Source organism: Fonsecaea nubica, assembly GCF_001646965.1.
Source record: "Fonsecaea nubica strain CBS 269.64 chromosome Unknown Scaff50, whole genome shotgun sequence".
NCBI lineage: Eukaryota > Fungi > Ascomycota > Eurotiomycetes > Chaetothyriales > Herpotrichiellaceae > Fonsecaea > Fonsecaea nubica.
Genome location: NW_019173723.1, coordinates 103,320 through 118,476, shown reverse-complemented (window position 1 = coordinate 118,476; position 15,157 = coordinate 103,320). Strand labels below are relative to the sequence as shown.

The 15,157-nt window shown below is 54.2% G+C and overlaps 5 protein-coding genes across 5 annotated transcripts; 3 read left to right on the top strand and 2 right to left on the bottom strand.

Annotated features, from left to right (window-relative positions):
- Positions 1–240: 240 nt before the first annotated feature.
- AYO20_07290 (hypothetical protein) lies at positions 241–3,690 on the top strand (the record flags this gene model as incomplete). Its single annotated transcript, XM_022645576.1, has 2 exons — positions 241–2,545; positions 2,600–3,690. 2 exons carry the CDS (start codon positions 241–243, stop codon positions 3,688–3,690), a joined length of 3,396 nt encoding a protein of 1,131 aa, XP_022498446.1.
- Positions 3,691–5,725: 2,035 nt separating this feature from the next.
- On the top strand, positions 5,726–8,464 carry AYO20_07289 (hypothetical protein; the record flags this gene model as incomplete). Its single annotated transcript, XM_022645575.1, has 1 exon — positions 5,726–8,464. One exon carries the CDS (start codon positions 5,726–5,728, stop codon positions 8,462–8,464), a length of 2,739 nt encoding a protein of 912 aa, XP_022498445.1.
- An 873-nt stretch (positions 8,465–9,337) lies between these two features.
- Positions 9,338–10,959, bottom strand: AYO20_07288 (hypothetical protein; the record flags this gene model as incomplete). The annotated part of the gene is made up of 2 exons (XM_022645574.1): positions 9,338–10,044; positions 10,098–10,959. 2 exons carry the CDS (start codon positions 10,957–10,959, stop codon positions 9,338–9,340), a joined length of 1,569 nt encoding a protein of 522 aa, XP_022498444.1.
- A 754-nt stretch (positions 10,960–11,713) lies between these two features.
- Positions 11,714–13,139, top strand: AYO20_07287 (hypothetical protein; the record flags this gene model as incomplete). The annotated part of the gene is made up of 3 exons (XM_022645573.1): positions 11,714–12,109; positions 12,184–12,315; positions 12,384–13,139. The coding sequence occupies 3 exons, from the start codon at positions 11,714–11,716 to the stop codon at positions 13,137–13,139; spliced, it is 1,284 nt and encodes a 427-aa protein (XP_022498443.1).
- A 221-nt stretch (positions 13,140–13,360) lies between these two features.
- On the bottom strand, positions 13,361–14,488 carry AYO20_07286 (hypothetical protein; the record flags this gene model as incomplete). Its single annotated transcript, XM_022645572.1, has 1 exon — positions 13,361–14,488. The coding sequence occupies one exon, from the start codon at positions 14,486–14,488 to the stop codon at positions 13,361–13,363; it is 1,128 nt and encodes a 375-aa protein (XP_022498442.1).
- Positions 14,489–15,157: the final 669 nt, after the last annotated feature.

Below are 15,157 nucleotides of genomic sequence, written 5' to 3'. Positions count from 1 at the left end.
TTGAACTGAGGATAGACTGGCTGACTGGATGGACTGGCAAGTGGCTCTTTGTTCTTTTATCCGCGATGGAGTCGAAGGGGGAGTTAAAGCGGCAATGAATGCCAAGGCCGCGAACTGCGCTGCAAACTGCGCCTGTAACTCCGCAGCCTCATTGAACGCGGTTCAAATCCATTTTTTGTTGGACGCGACTTCTAGCATTTCCAGTATTTGTGTCTTGGTAGCTCCCGACCGACAGCCATAATGTCGCTGTTTGGCCAGTCCTCCTCTGCGCCAGGGACATCAGGTCCAGGTAGTCTGTTTGGTGGTGCCAGCTTGACTCCTACCACTGATGCCCAAGGGAAACGAAAGTCCATCTTTGACGGTTCAACCTCACAATCATCCCAACCCTTCTCTTTCCCAAGCCTCAACACCACAGCCCCAACTTCAAGCGCTGCTCCGTCTGGTGCACTGTTTAGTCTCGGGGGCCCTACAAAGACTTCTGCTCCTTTCTCCTTAGGCACAACAACAACAAAAACCACTGCTCCATCGACAAATCTGTTTGGAACGACAACAACTACTGCCCAGCAACCAGCACCAGCATCGACTTCCTTCTTCGGCGCCTCAAACACACAAGCACCCGCGAGCAATACGTCTTTTTTCGGCGGCGGAGGCGGCGGCGGTGGTGGTGGCTTCGCAGCCGCAACAAACACAACTGTGCCGCAGGCGACTCAACCAGCAGCTGCCCCTCCGCAAAACAATCGAGATGCCGCATATTTTAGCAGCCTCCTCGAACGCCAAAAGAAAAAGCCGAGACTGTGGGCTGATGGCACTGGCCGTCAGAATCAGTTACCCAGCCTTAGTATGGACTTGGGAGATCTGGCCAGACGCGCACAAGAGATCAGGCAACGCGGGGCGAAACAAACGGAGCCTCTACCAGACAGTCGAGCACATTATCTGTTGGCTGGCTCCGGGGTTGCCCCTGGTCAAGCTTATAAGGATTTTCAAGCATTAGGACCGGATGAATCTGCACCGGTGTCACGGATGGCGACGCAGGCTTTCGCCGATGAGTCCAGTGCCTACCTTCGAGACTTGAGAGTCAAAGGGCGGGAGGCGATGCTGAAGGAGAGTATGGAGCGCGTCTACCGTGAAGTCGATAGCTTCATCGAAGAGAGCTTGGGTATCGACTTTGAGGAACAAAAGGCCAGAATTATGGAACATCTCGGGTTGGCATCTCCCGAGGACAACGCGGGAGCCGGTGGTGGCTTTGGCAAAACCACTGGTCGGAGCAAGGAAGGGGCTTCTGAGACGTCTCGAGCTACACGAAGCGTGTTTGGTCGCACGGCAATGGAAAAATCCATCATTGGCACTCCAGGTTCCGGTGCTGGGACGACATCTTTCTTTAAAAGTGAAGGTGCGGCTCCTGTGCCGGCAGGGCCTCCCCGTTCGAGTTCACAGGTGCAGCGCGAGCTCAGGGCGAAGGAAAAGTCATTCATCAGTAAAGTGGAGGATCTCAATCAAGCTAGGGTGCGAGAAGAGTCGTACGCTCTTCTGCAAAATTTCGCCGAAACCGAAGAGCAAAACAAGGCAGACAGCCCCCGGCAAATAGTGGACGCTTATCAAGCTTTACGAGAAATTACCAAAGAAGGCCAGTCAACAGTTAGGGAACGACAATATGCTCAGGCATATCTGGACGAGACAACCTCGGCTCCGGCCACTCTCAAACTGAAGAAGCAGATCGTTGAGGGCTCTCGGACCTTCTTGGAAAAGGCATTCTGGCGAGAGCTTCGATCTTTGATTGAGAAGAATGCGAGAGAAGCGGCTTTGGGAGGACAGCCAAGTGTCATCAATATCGTGCGGGCTTACATCCGGTTGCGGGCTGCCCGACGAGATCTTGCCCCGGATGGAACTGAACTTCAACAACTGGGCGGCGAGAGCGGTGACTACTGCTGGGTCTTAATTTTCTACTTGCTGAGGTGCGGTTTTGTTAAAGAGGCGGCGGAGTATGTGAACAACGACCCTGCCTTCCAGTCTGTTGAGCGACGCTTCGTCTCATACTTGACGGCGTATGCAAACAACCCAGATCGGCGACTGGGCCGCAAATTGCAAGATATGATCGACAACGAATATCAGAACCGCACAAAGGTTGGTCCGAAGAACACGGTTGATCCTTACAGAATTGCGTGCTACAAGGTGATCGGAAGATGTGACTTGAGTTCAAGACATTTGGATGCTGTGGGACAGGGTGTCGAGGACTGGTTGTGGCTCCAGTTCAGCCTTGCGCGCGAGACTGAAATGTACGAGGAGATCTCTGGCGAGATCTTTGGACTTGAACAGATTTGTGAGACAGTCACCGAGATCGGGCAGAAACATTTCCAGAAAAATCAAGTTGAGGGTTCGAGTGGTTACGGCACCTTTTTCTTGATGCAGATCCTTGCAGGGATGTTTGAGCAGGCCGTGGACTACTTGCACAGCTTCAATCCTCTGAGCGCCGTGCACTTTGCCATTGCCCTGTCATATTACGGGTTGTTGAGGGTCTCAGACTTTTCGGTGGCTGGCAACGAGCTCTGTAAGTATTGTTCGTCTGATGTAACCCATTTGATGGTGCTGACCTACGACGCAGTGACGTTCTCAACGACGCAGCAACCCATGATCAACTTTGTACCGCTTGTGGCATATCATACAGGAACCTTTCGAACGGCACTTCCTGTGCCTGCGGTGGATTACCTTTCGATGCTTTGCCTCAACTCTGATCTACAGCCTGCAAGCTTGGGCCTGGTCCACATCAATGCCTGTCATGAGTGCTTGCGAGAACTCTGTCTTGAAACCCGTGAGTTTGCAAAGTTGTTGGGCGATATTCGTAGTGATGGCACGCGGATACCGGGTGCTATCGAGTTACGGGCCAGGTTGATTCACCTCGACACACGGGAAGAATTTTTGAGGTCAATCACCAGCCAGTCAGCTGCCATCGCGGATCAGCGCGGGCAAATCGCGGATGCAGTATTGCTTTATCATCTCTGCGAAGACTATGACAATGTCATTAGCGTCCTCAACCGAGCACTGGCCGATGCTGTGACGCTGGACCTGGGCGAGGCACCAATGCAGCTGCAACCTCTGAAACCGCGGCAGTCCAACGGTCAGAGCGAGCCATCCAGCAGCAACCAGGGAGGACCTCAGTCGTCATTGTCACTTACACAGTCCACGTCGTCTCCCTTCGAATTGGGCAAGAACATGATATCGTTGTACAACGAGAATGCCGCCTACTTCAACCGAATCTCCAGCGCGAACCGTGAGATTTGCGGGGTGCTCATCCGATTGCTTTCGGTGCGAGAAAACCTCGAAGCCAACCCACCTCGTTATATGACGGCGTTAGAGGAGCTCAATGACTTGGGCTTGTTGCCATTGCGGGCCAATGGATCCATTCCGACAATCAGAGCGGCTGCGACAGCCTTTAGCGCCCTCCCCCAAATCCTTGCTCGTTGCGCTGGAGTGAGTGTCGTCTGGGCGGTGCGGGCCATTGGGGGAGAACGAGACAATATCATCCGCAATGGCAGGTGGGAGGCAGGATATGGTGGAGATGCGGACGAAATGAAAGACCAACTCAGCAACATGGCCAAGGACCTGATGGTCTTTGCCGGGCTTGTCAAATACAAATTACCGGGTCGGGTCTATGACATGTTGACGCGAGCAGGCGCCGAGGTTGGAGGGTTTTGAAAGAGATATCCCCCACAGTCAATGGCGCTCGTATGGCACCAGATGCATCGTGATGGGTTCTGCTAGAAGGAATGAAAGGCATATTGTGGAGGCCAAAGAGCGCCGCAATCGACTTGGTCATTCATATGTATACGTGGGTGAGAAGGGAACGCGAATCGGACACTGAAAGGATCTACGAGGTACTGTTGGCGAGGCCGATGTCGGTGCCTGGCACCAGCTCCACTACTCCGTACTTAGCATGCAGCTAGATGATCTGATAATGATAATCAGCCCCAAGGGAGGATTCGTGATAGTCTTGGAATGGTCAGGTGCGAAGTCACCCGACTTTGTGTATGCTTCTTTCGGCATCTTGTAGAATTTTTTCGAAGCGGTGAAGTTGATGTGAAGAAGCACAATGTGACATCAGGTGTCTTTATGCTTCAAGGAGGAAAAACCTTGACCAAGGGTCGTTCACTATGCCAGGAATCAGGATGAAGGAGACCAGGATTATCCACAACTAAGTTCGACACTACCGAGGTATGTACAAGGAGGTACAAGTGTGTAGGCGACAGGGATGTGTACTTGGAGATCCAGTCAGGCTCAAATGGCTTTTGCTGGCCCAATGGTATCGACATATACAAACACGTACAAGTAGAGAGATTCTAGTTTACTTCTTGTGGACAGACAAGAAGGACATTTGATATTGAGACTCAAGGACAACCACTCTCTCCCAGATGGAAGGTATACAAGGACTGGAAAATATCCCGATGCGCCTCCGACCCGTGGATCGTGAAAAAACTGATACCCAACCATTCCACCACAAGTACAAGTATGGTGGAGTGATGATGCTACTGGCGCTAAGGGATTGGCCATTGAATATTTTCTCACGGGGAAAACAAAGCGCGAGTCGACTAAGTTTGCTCGATAGAGGCCTTATGTAGCTCTCTGTACAAGGTGCTCGTATACCCCCAAGTATATTGCGAAGGAGACTTGCTTGCTGGGCCATGGATCGAGATGAGCAAATACAAAGGTCACAGCTATACCGTGTGCCAGTCGCACTGTTCATACATACATGCTTGTAGGTATGTCCGTACTCTGTGAAGAAATCTACCGATCTAGGTAAACAGTCACTTGTAGGTGGAGGGTACATGCCTAAGTAGGTATCAACGATGGCGCCTCTCAAAAAGGCTAGTGTGCTGCTGATAGTGAGCCTGACACCGTCGCTAATGGGCCCTGTTGGGCACAACCAGACGTCGCGAGGTGCTCGGAGGTCATGTGCAACAGGCGATTGGGGCCACTTAGGCACCTACAAAGGGGCCACTAGGCCTCGCTTCAGGGGGGGTGTTCGGGCTCTTCCCGTCGTTCCCGTCCCTCCTTCGTACTTCGTACAGGCACTGACAAGGCAACTGACAGGCTCCCAAGACCACCTCGCAGTGGGTGGCAGGTAAAAAGCAGGCACAGATACGTAATCTTATCAGATTTGATTGCCGAATCACTTCTCCGAAGCTCGCCCTCCCTGGCAAGCCTGGCCAAAGGGAGCATGAGGGCAGCCAGTTAGACGGTTGTGGCCGTTCCCAGACGCACCACTTGTAGCCCACTTTCAACCTTGTGTCACCACCCTGCTCGCCTGGTGCAGCACCCTGTCCTAACTGCGGTGAGGTTTCTCCCACGTTCGTCTGTTTCTAGTCACCGTGTCGTGGCCACGTCTCGTCTGCCTTGCTAAACGCTGCTCACTACTCCTACTAGTCTAGCCATGACTTGGACCTAATATAATGCTATGCCCTCTGGGTTGGGTCAGGCTTTAGATCCTCCTCCTCCTCCCCACCTCTCGTCCACCACCAACCCTGCGCTCGAGCTCTCTACATTCTCTTCGCCCTCCTCTCCCCCTTCCCGTGCACTGCAAGATGCTGCTGGGTCAGCTGAGTTGGAGTCCCAATCTGAATCGGGTACTCCTCTTCGTCAGACGCTCGAACCTGTTGCCTCTCCGGTGACAGCACCCACCTCCCACACGATCCAGGGGCGCCGAGGGCTGGTTTCCCGTGCGTGGAATGCCATCATGTCTCGCGGCTTGCTCCTGATACGCTCTTCCCCGGCCGTCGGCACGGGGTCATATGGCACAGTCCAGTTGGTAAACGACAGGTCAGGCTCGGACCTGGAATCCGAAGATGAGGAGGATTCGCATCGCGAGAGTGTCTCGAGGAAGCGTCGTGGGAAGCGAGCTCGGTCCGCTCAGGATCTCCGGGACGGTCAGGGTCGTTCCTCAGATGAGCGACTACTCTACCAACAACGACGCAGCTCAGAATGGACGCATCGGAGATCCTCCTCTTCCGTCGCCAGTGAAGTCGGGATGGGCCTGGACGCCAAAGCATCCTTCGCCAACCCGGCGATGGCCGGGAGCAAGGCAGAGTCTTCCAACTCGAGTGCCCGCACTGCGAGTCTATCAGATGTCGATCAAGAATACATACCCTCTACAGAAGATCCTCCGGACAACTCTCCATATCCAGAGGTTCGAGCCTCAGTGCCGGCCACGGACAATACTGCTTTATCTATAAGCACCCCTCGAATGTGGACGCTGTCCTTGCTTTTTGCAATAGGCGGCTCAGCTACCAATCTTTTTTTCTCGTTGAGGTATCCGAGTGTCGCCATCACTCCGGTTATTGCTCTGGTACTAGTTCATCCCATGGGAAAGCTTTGGGATCACTTCCTCAAGCGTGCAGGTGACCAGGAACAGTTTTTCGTAAATGGCTCACTCCAGAAGGATGACATTCCAATGTTGCAAACGCGACTGCGACGCCTGCGGCTCTGGTTGGCTCAGGGCCGGTGGAACGAGAAGGAACACGCTTGCGTGTACATTAGCAGCAACGTCTCGTTCGGATTCGCCTTTGCGACCGATGTCATTGTCGAGCAGCACAAATTCTACAAGCAGGATGTTCCGATTCTGTATCAACTTTTATTAACCATTTCAACTCAAATCCTTGGCTATGCGTTCGCCGGACTGACCAGAAGGTACCTCGTCCGACCCGCTGCCATGATCTGGCCCGGTACCCTGATGTCAACGGCCATGTTCACTACAATGCACAAGGACGAAAACAAGCCGGCCAACGGATGGACCATTTCCCGTTACCGATTCTTCCTTTACGTCTGGGCTGCAGCGTTTGTGTGGTATTTCTTTCCAGGACTGCTGATGCCCGCGTTGAGTTACTTCAATGTCGTTACCTGGTTCGCACCCAAGAATGTAATCGTCTCGAACCTCTTTGGAGTGGCTTCGGGACTGGGACTCTTTCCCCTGACCTTCGATTGGGCTCAAATCGCCTACATTGGATCACCCTTGCTCACTCCCTGGTGGGCAGCTGCGAATGTTGTTGGCGGACTCATCCTAGTCATGTGGATTATCGCCCCGATACTTTACTACCGCAATGTCTTGTTCTCGGGATATCTGCCAATTCTCTCCTCGGCCGTCTTCGACAACACGGGCAAGCCCTACGACGTGAGCAAAATCCTGACGCCGAACTTTGTCTTCGACAAAGAAGCCTATGACAACTACTCCAAAGTATACCTTCCCATCACATATGTGCTCTCTTATGGGGTTCAATTCGCTGCTCTGACAGCGTTGCTCACCCATACAACCTGCTGGCATGGCAGGGACGTCTGGCGACAATCCCAACAAGCCTTCCAAGAAAGACAGGAAAAGAGCAGTGCAGGGTACCAACCTGTCCCAAGCTCTGCGGAGAATGGTCGATACGACCCGTCTCTGCGTAGGGTTGACAGTCAGTCTATTAAGGCTGGGGGCGAAGACGTCCACAACCGTCTCATGAAACGTTATCAAGATGTGCCAATGACATGGTACGCTCTGACATTCGTCACTATGCTGGGCGTCGGCATCTTCGTTGTCGAGTACTACCCGGTCCATCTCCCCTGGTACGGTCTTCTCATGGCTCTTGGTATCACTACCGTTCTCTTCATCCCCGTCGGTATCGTCATGGCTATCACGAACCAGCACAGCAGCCTCTATTTGATCTGCCAGTTGATCTGTGGAGTAGTCTTCCCTGGCCGTCCAGTCGCCAACATGGTTTTCGTGACCTATTGCTACATCTCTTCGGCACAAGGCATCAAGTTCTCTTCGGACCTGAAGCTGGGCCATTATATGAAGATTCCACCAAGACTGCTCTTCAAGGTCCAGATGGCGGCCACCTTGGTTTCGAGCTTGGTACAAATTACGGTTCTCAACTGGATGTTTATCAACATTCCCGGCATCTGCACGCCGGAGGCCATCAACGGATTCAACTGCCCCATTGCTCGTGTCCACTTCAACGGGAGCATTCTCTGGGGTGTTGTTGGACCACAGCGCTTCTTCGGTCCTGGTGCTCTCTACCGACACCTTGTCTGGGCTTTCCTCATCGGCTTCATCGCACCGATCCTAGTGTGGTTAGTGGGAAGGAAGAGCACGAAGAAGTCCGTTTGGCGCAGGATCAATCTACCCGTCCTCTTTGGCTCTCTGTCCTGGATCCCCCCTGCGACCGGCTTGAACTTTTCGGTGTGGGCTGTGGTATGCTTTCTGTTCAATGGACTTATGAGAAGGAGAGCCCCAGGCTGGTGGGGCAAATACACCATGACCATGTCCGCTGCACTCGACTCGGGACTGGCTTTTTCACTGCTCATTGTCTTCTTTGGCTTCGTATATCCAGGTTGGACTGAAGGATTCAAGTGGTGGGGTACAGAGGTCTACAAACAAGGGTGTGACTGGCGCGCGTGCCCATGGTTGAAGCTGGGTCCAGGAGAAAAATTCGGGCCATGATTGAGAAGAGGTCTAATGTCTTGGAGCAGAATGCTTCTGGACGATTACGAAAAACAATCCCTTTGACGATCCACCAAATCACACATTATGAGGACAGAAGGCAGTCTGGGAAAATCCAGACCAGCCAAGACGAGCTGAGTCGATATCCTGATTTGGCGGGAAATACCCAAGCTATATAGGATGCTGTATGGGATTGCCATGGCTTGGTTGGGGAAGGCCCTGCGAAGAAACACCACAGGTCATTCATTCCAGCACCATGATGCGCGAGAAGGACAGGGTGGAGATGCGACGTCGGTCACCGGTTCAAGTCCCCATCTCTTGTTTCCGCCTCTCTCTCCCCCTCTCTTGCACACAACACACAACACACGCACGCACGCACGTACGTACATATGAGGACAAAAGAAAATGACGGAGTATGGGTTGGGTGGGCAGGCTTGGGGAATAACCTACAAAACAGAAGGTTTCGCCCTGGAAGGGGGGGGGGATACTACAGGTCTGTCTGTCTCAGTGACATGAAGGGTTCGGGAGAGCGACGAGTGACGAAAACGAAGCGCTGTCATGTATTCTTCATCCTCTCTTTCCTCTCTCTTGGATTCAATCCACCGTGTGACTATCAAGCAAATCCGCGATAGACAAGGAAAGGTTGGCTTGCTTCTGAGGCCTGTCTGTTTGCCTGTTTGCTTAGCTCTTTGGCCCTTCGAATAGACTTGAACAAATAAAATGTGGAGCCGCTTCGTATTTGACCTTGGACGGGCATGCATGCGTGCCTTTTCTCTTCTCTCGAGACACGTCCTGTGTCCTGCGAGCTCTCTCTCCTTCTGTAGCCTCGGCCATGGCTGAAAAAAGAAAAGAAAGATGTGAAAAAAAAAGCCTTCATTTGCCCTTCCTGGCGACAAGCCTCTGCTCCCACCACGCCTTGATCCGCTGCACGTCAAAGCCCATGGCGACAAGTCTGGCCTCGTCACTGATGAACCACTCTTCCTGCTCGTCGCCGTCGCCTTCGGGATGTTGGTCGCGAATACCGCCAGCGGCACTCTCCAAAGAACCCTCGTGCTCGGCTCTCTGGCTCCCAGTCTTCGGAGGGTATTTGTTCAGAATCACATCCGCTTCGCCGTCCGCGGAACTCCTTCGCAGCCGGTGCATGACCAGGCCGCGGAAGAGCGCGACCGTGCCTACAGCGGGGAGGAATTTGTGCGCGTCCACAAACACAGACACGGTGACGCCGGACGTGCGGTGCGTGATGGATGGGTCGTGGATTTTGACGTGTCGCTTGGGCGGAAACGGCGTGTTGGGCCGGTGGATCAGCGAGGGGGATACCCAGGAAATCAGAGCGAGGACGGTGCACGAGTAGCTTTTCTGGTGGGGCAGGGCGAGGAGTGAAGCGAGGTTGTCGATTGGAGATATCGGCGCGAGATTGGTAGGTCGGGTCCTCGGGTCATCGCCTTGTGGAATGGGCGGAGCGGAGAAAGTGGTTGAACTGGCAATATCGGTGAGCTGGTGATGGGGACCGCTAAGGGGGTTGTGAGTGTTGACTGCGACAGTTTCGCGGACAGCTTGTTTCTCGTAATCATCCTCGTTATCTAGAAGTGAGTGAGTTGACGTGGACGGAGGAAGACGTTGGCTGTGAAGTTACCTTGTGTCTCTTCATGATTGCCTTCCCCTTGTGGCCGTGGTCGACTCACAGTAGCCTCCTCCATGGACGGCGGTTGCTGGATCTGGCGAAGTGCTTCCCTGCGCTGTTCAAGGCGCGACTGAGATACAAAGATAGTATCGAACCCGAGCTCGTCATCTGAATCGTCCTCTGACATGTTCCGAGATACCTTCTGTGTCGTCTTGGACGGCTTTGGTTTGCTCTGCGCGCTGCGAGAGCTAGGTGCTTGGTCATCGCGGTCGCGAATATCTCTCCTCTTAGATGCACGTCGCTCTGAACCAGCGGTCGGGTCTTCCTTTCGGGGATGTGGATTTTTGTGGAACATTTCGTCGTGCTCTTCCCTGAGGAATCCACCTTCAAGTTCAAGTCGGTCGTCTCCCTCAGATGTTTCAACAGTCTCTCTGTCTCGGCCAACCCATGCGCAGTCTCGGATCCCCAGATATACCACTCGACCTTTGCCAGTCAGTCGAGGTGCGCTCCTCACCTGGAATCTGCGCACTTCAATAAAGTCCCCCCGTTGTAGGTCCCGCAGCTCCTTCACTCTGAGGAGGGTGGGTGCTAAGACGGCCTGAATCTGGAGATGGCCATCCGAGGCTGCGAAGCGAAATGACCATGTGTCGGGGTCTCGGGCAGCAGAATCGTTGCCGTGTTCATCGCCGGTGACGAGGGTTTCTTCTCGTTCGTCGTCAGGGTCGTCGACTGTGTTTCTACGGCTACCCGCATGCGCTTTGCCAAATACGTGTTCGACTCGGAGGACCAGCGAGGGCGGGTGCACACAGGTGCGGAGGAGTTCTGCGAGGCATCTTTCTAACTTGGGCAGGGCGGTGCCACGAGGAGCAAGCATGCTCGAAGGCGGTCCTGCATTGTCGGAGGGCCTATCGTCGTTGTCGTGAATCTTTCTATGACGGCAGAAACGGTTACTCCGCAGGTCGTTTTCTGTAAATTGGTTACGCGACGCGTCCAACCACACGCGTTCAGGCGGGTTCGACGCTTACTAAGCCCTCATCTCTCTCCCCTTTGGGTGGCCTTGAGTGACCCTTTTCCTGACAGCCTCGCAGCTGTTTCTCTGAACTGTGTATGCTCTTGACAAGGGTACTCTTCTACCAGTAAAAGGCCCAATCTCGCAGCTTGTGAGACCATATCGAATATATCAGGGATGGACTGAATGTACTGAATCAATTATAGAACATCTGGCCTATGGAGAATATCCGTGGGCTGCACGACGGCAGATCTACGACGTTACACGAAACATCCCTGGCTCGCGCTGGAAGACTTCTCAACGCATCTTGTGCATATGCAGACCAGAAATGCACCTAGACAGCGCCTTCGGTAATGCGGGGTGTTCACCTCTACGAAAGGCGAGCCGCATATCTGGGGAGAAGCGAGTCTGGGGAAACTGCAGGGTCCCCTCACTCCGCTCCCGGAGGATGTTTTCCTCGTTTCGATCGTTGTAACCAATTCTCTTCCAGTGATATTAAACCCATAAGTTTTCCATTTAGGGGGATCTTCCGCTTCGAACATAATCAAACGAAATACGCCCCTCGCGCGTAGCACCGTTTCTGCTTCTATCTCTTCATTTGAAACAAACCGCACCGACAATGTCGCCAACCGAGGTCTACAGACCTGCATTTACAGATCCTCCTGGCACGAACCTCGCAGGCATCCCGGTCTCCAACCTCAAACTGTCCTCGCCATACGTGAGCTATGGCCTGCCATACCAGGAAGCGTGTGCCAAACACGTGCGCGAGACCTTTAACGCCTCGCGAGTGTACATTGTAGCGTCTGGGACCCTCTCGCGCGAGACCGACAGGCTGGACAGGCTGGTCAAGGCGATCGGCAGAGACAAGGTCGTCGGTATTAAAAAGGGTATGACACCGCATACGCCGTGGTCGGAGATATTGCAAATCACGGCCGAAGCGAGAGAGTCCAACGCCGACTGTCTTGTGACGTTGGGCGCTGGGAGTATCACCGATGGTGCGAAAATGGTGACACTTGTGTGTCTCTCTCTCGGATATCGCCCCCTGGGAAGTGTTTTGACTCAGAGTGCTAATCTAATATCCGTGTCCAGGCACTGGCAAATAATATCCGAACGGCAAAGGAGCTTGCCAGATATTCTTCAGAGAGCACCGACGTCCCTGCGACGGTGCATGAGCCGAAGGTGCCACTGATCACGATTCCGACAAGTCTCTCAGGTGGCGAGGTATTCAATAACCCCCTTTTACTTCTTGAATTGCCTCTGTCGAGCCCATGTGCTGATGACCCACAAAGTATTTCAGCCTGGGCGGCGGCACGGACGACTCTACCAAGCACAAGGTGGCGTTCCTGCATTCAGGCATGGGCGTGAACCTGATCATTCTCGACCCGGAGCTGTGCATGACGACGCCGCCGTATCACTGGCTCAGCACGGGCGTCAGGAGCCTCGATCACTGTGTCGAGGCGCTGTGCTCGCTCCAAGGCACAGAGACGTCCGATCGAAAGGCTGAGGAGGGCTTGAGGCTGCTGGTCCCGAGCCTGCTCAGATGCAAACAGGACCCCGAGGACCGCGAGGCCTGGCACAAGTGCCAGATGGCCGTGATCCTCGCGATGGACAACATCCGTGCCGGGGTGCCCATGGGCGGCAGCCACGCCATCGGACACCAGCTGGGCCCGCTGGGCGTCGCGCACGGCGTCACCAGCTGCATCCTCTGTCCCGCCGTCATGAAGTACAACATCAAACACGCGGCCGGAAACACGGCGATCATGGACCGCCAAGCCAAGGTCAGAAACATCCTCTGGTCCGAGCCGGTGGTCGCGGACCTTCTCGCGCAAAAGGGTCTTGGTCAGGACAGTGCTGACCTCGGCGATGTCCTCGACGTCATTATTCGCGCGTTGGGCCTTCCTAGGACGCTCACGGAGCTGGGGATCGACAGGGACGTGCTCCCCGGTCTGGCGAACCGCGCGTTGGCCGACTTTTGGTCCCCGACCAATCCGGTCCCGCTGGTCAAGGCCGAGCAGGTCCAAGAGATTCTCGAGGCTGTCATGTGAAATGCCCGCGAAGAGATAGAAAGAAGGAGACGCACAGAGAGAGAGAAGGTAGGTACTATGACGAAGAAGAGACCTACAAATTGACCAGACATGTCCTTTGAGCATAGGCAGCTAGTCAGTGATACGATCAAGATTCCCTACAAGCAATTGTGGTTATCACGTTTGTTTTTTGTTTGTTTTTTGTTTGTTTTTTGTCTGTTTTTTGTTTGTTTTTTTGTTGACTATCCCTGCTGCCATGATTTGGTCGTCTTCCCCTTGAAACCCTTCGAGTCGAGCTCAGCCATCTCCTCCCTGCTCAGTCGCCATCCCAGCGCCTGCATGTTATCGGTAGCCTGGCATTCCCTCCTGATCCCCACCACCGGGATCGCGCCCTTGCAGATGTTCCAGTTCATAGCCACGGCCGTGACGCTGACGTTGTACTTGGCGGCGAGCCGTCGCACAACTCGCAGAGCCGGCTCCAAATGCTCCATCTTGTAGCTGCTGAACCGGTACTCCTTTGCCTGTGGGTTTCCCTGAATGTGTTTGCCCGACAGACGACCCTGGGCGAGGGCCGAGTATGATTGAAACACGATGCCGTGTTGCTTGCATGCCTCGAGCATGCCTTCGATCTCGGGCATCCGTCGCAAGACCGAATACTCGCATTGGTTGGTCGCCAGAGGTATCCCGTACTCGGCCAGCGCGTGTTGCATGGCCAACATGTCCTCCACCGAGTAGTTCGCGACGCCCACCGTCTTGGTCATCCCCTCCTCCACGCACTTGGCCATGCCCTCGGCCGCTTGCTTGATGGAGCTGACGTGGACCGGCCCGTGCACCAGATAGCAGTCGACGTAGTCCAGGTTCATCCTCTCCAACGTCTTCTTCAGCTGCTTCACTGGTGCGTCGACCGGGTGAATGATGTTCATGTCCGCGTCCGCGACGTCGGGCAGCCACTTTGTCTGCACGATGATCTGTGAGCGGTCGACCCCGCAGCTCTGGTTGTTGACCAAATCTCCCAGAATCCGTTCACTCCTGCCGCTGCCGTACACTTGAGCCGTGTCGACGAAAGTCATACCTTTCTCGAGACACGTCTGCCACGCTTGCCGGAGAGAGGGCAGTTCGTCGTCGGACCAGTGGAAAGTGGACGTGTCACCCCACGACCATGCACCCCAGACGATCAAGGGGATTTGAACATCCCTCCCATCCTTGCCGCGCAGTGTGTACCGAGAATCCAGCCGAGGCGTGAAGTCATCCGGCAGAACATGTTTCAGCCCGTCGTAGGAGGCGGGCAGTGGTTCAGGTTTCGATGCATGGGACTCTGACACCGCAGACATGCCCGACGTGAGTCCGGCCTGCAGGATCTTGTGAGCCATCCTCACCGATCTCAAAAAGGTCTCTTGCAAATGCTTGGGAGGAGGGCTCTCGAGAACCTCACGGCGGATAGTGCACCCAGGTCCGTGTTCGCCGTGATCCCAGTGCACTCATTATAGGGAATAAAGGAAAGCACGGAATCTCTTGCAACAAATGTAAACGTCACAGCATTGGCGGCGAGGTTACTAAGTACCCAACTGTGCCAGCTATTAGATCGCATCACTCATCCGATTTCCCGATCCCAGCTGCTAAGGGGTGGCTGAGAAGAAAAAGTATAGCGAGCTGATTAGACTGCGATATCCGAAGTACTCGTTGGATACACAAGCCGTCTCTGCCGTCTCTGTCATGTGCCGGTAGAAAGTCGGCAGGTGCACCGACTCTCATGTCCAAGTGACACGGGTGCATCCATCGATCCGGTCCCACAATACCCCTGGATATGGGTCAGTCGCCGGAATTATAGCCAGTGCATCTGTTTGTGGGAAAGACTTCCATGCATTGAGCCGTCTTTTACGTCAGGCCTCGGGATGATCCACGTCAGGTCACATCGGGCTGCTTGGTCAAAAGCGTTCAAGGCTTGGGGCTCCGACACAGAAGAGCAGATTGCCTGAAAATGTCAGCTGTGCAACGTGAAAGCAATTCTCACCAACATCATCTGGAAGGACACCTAGGTA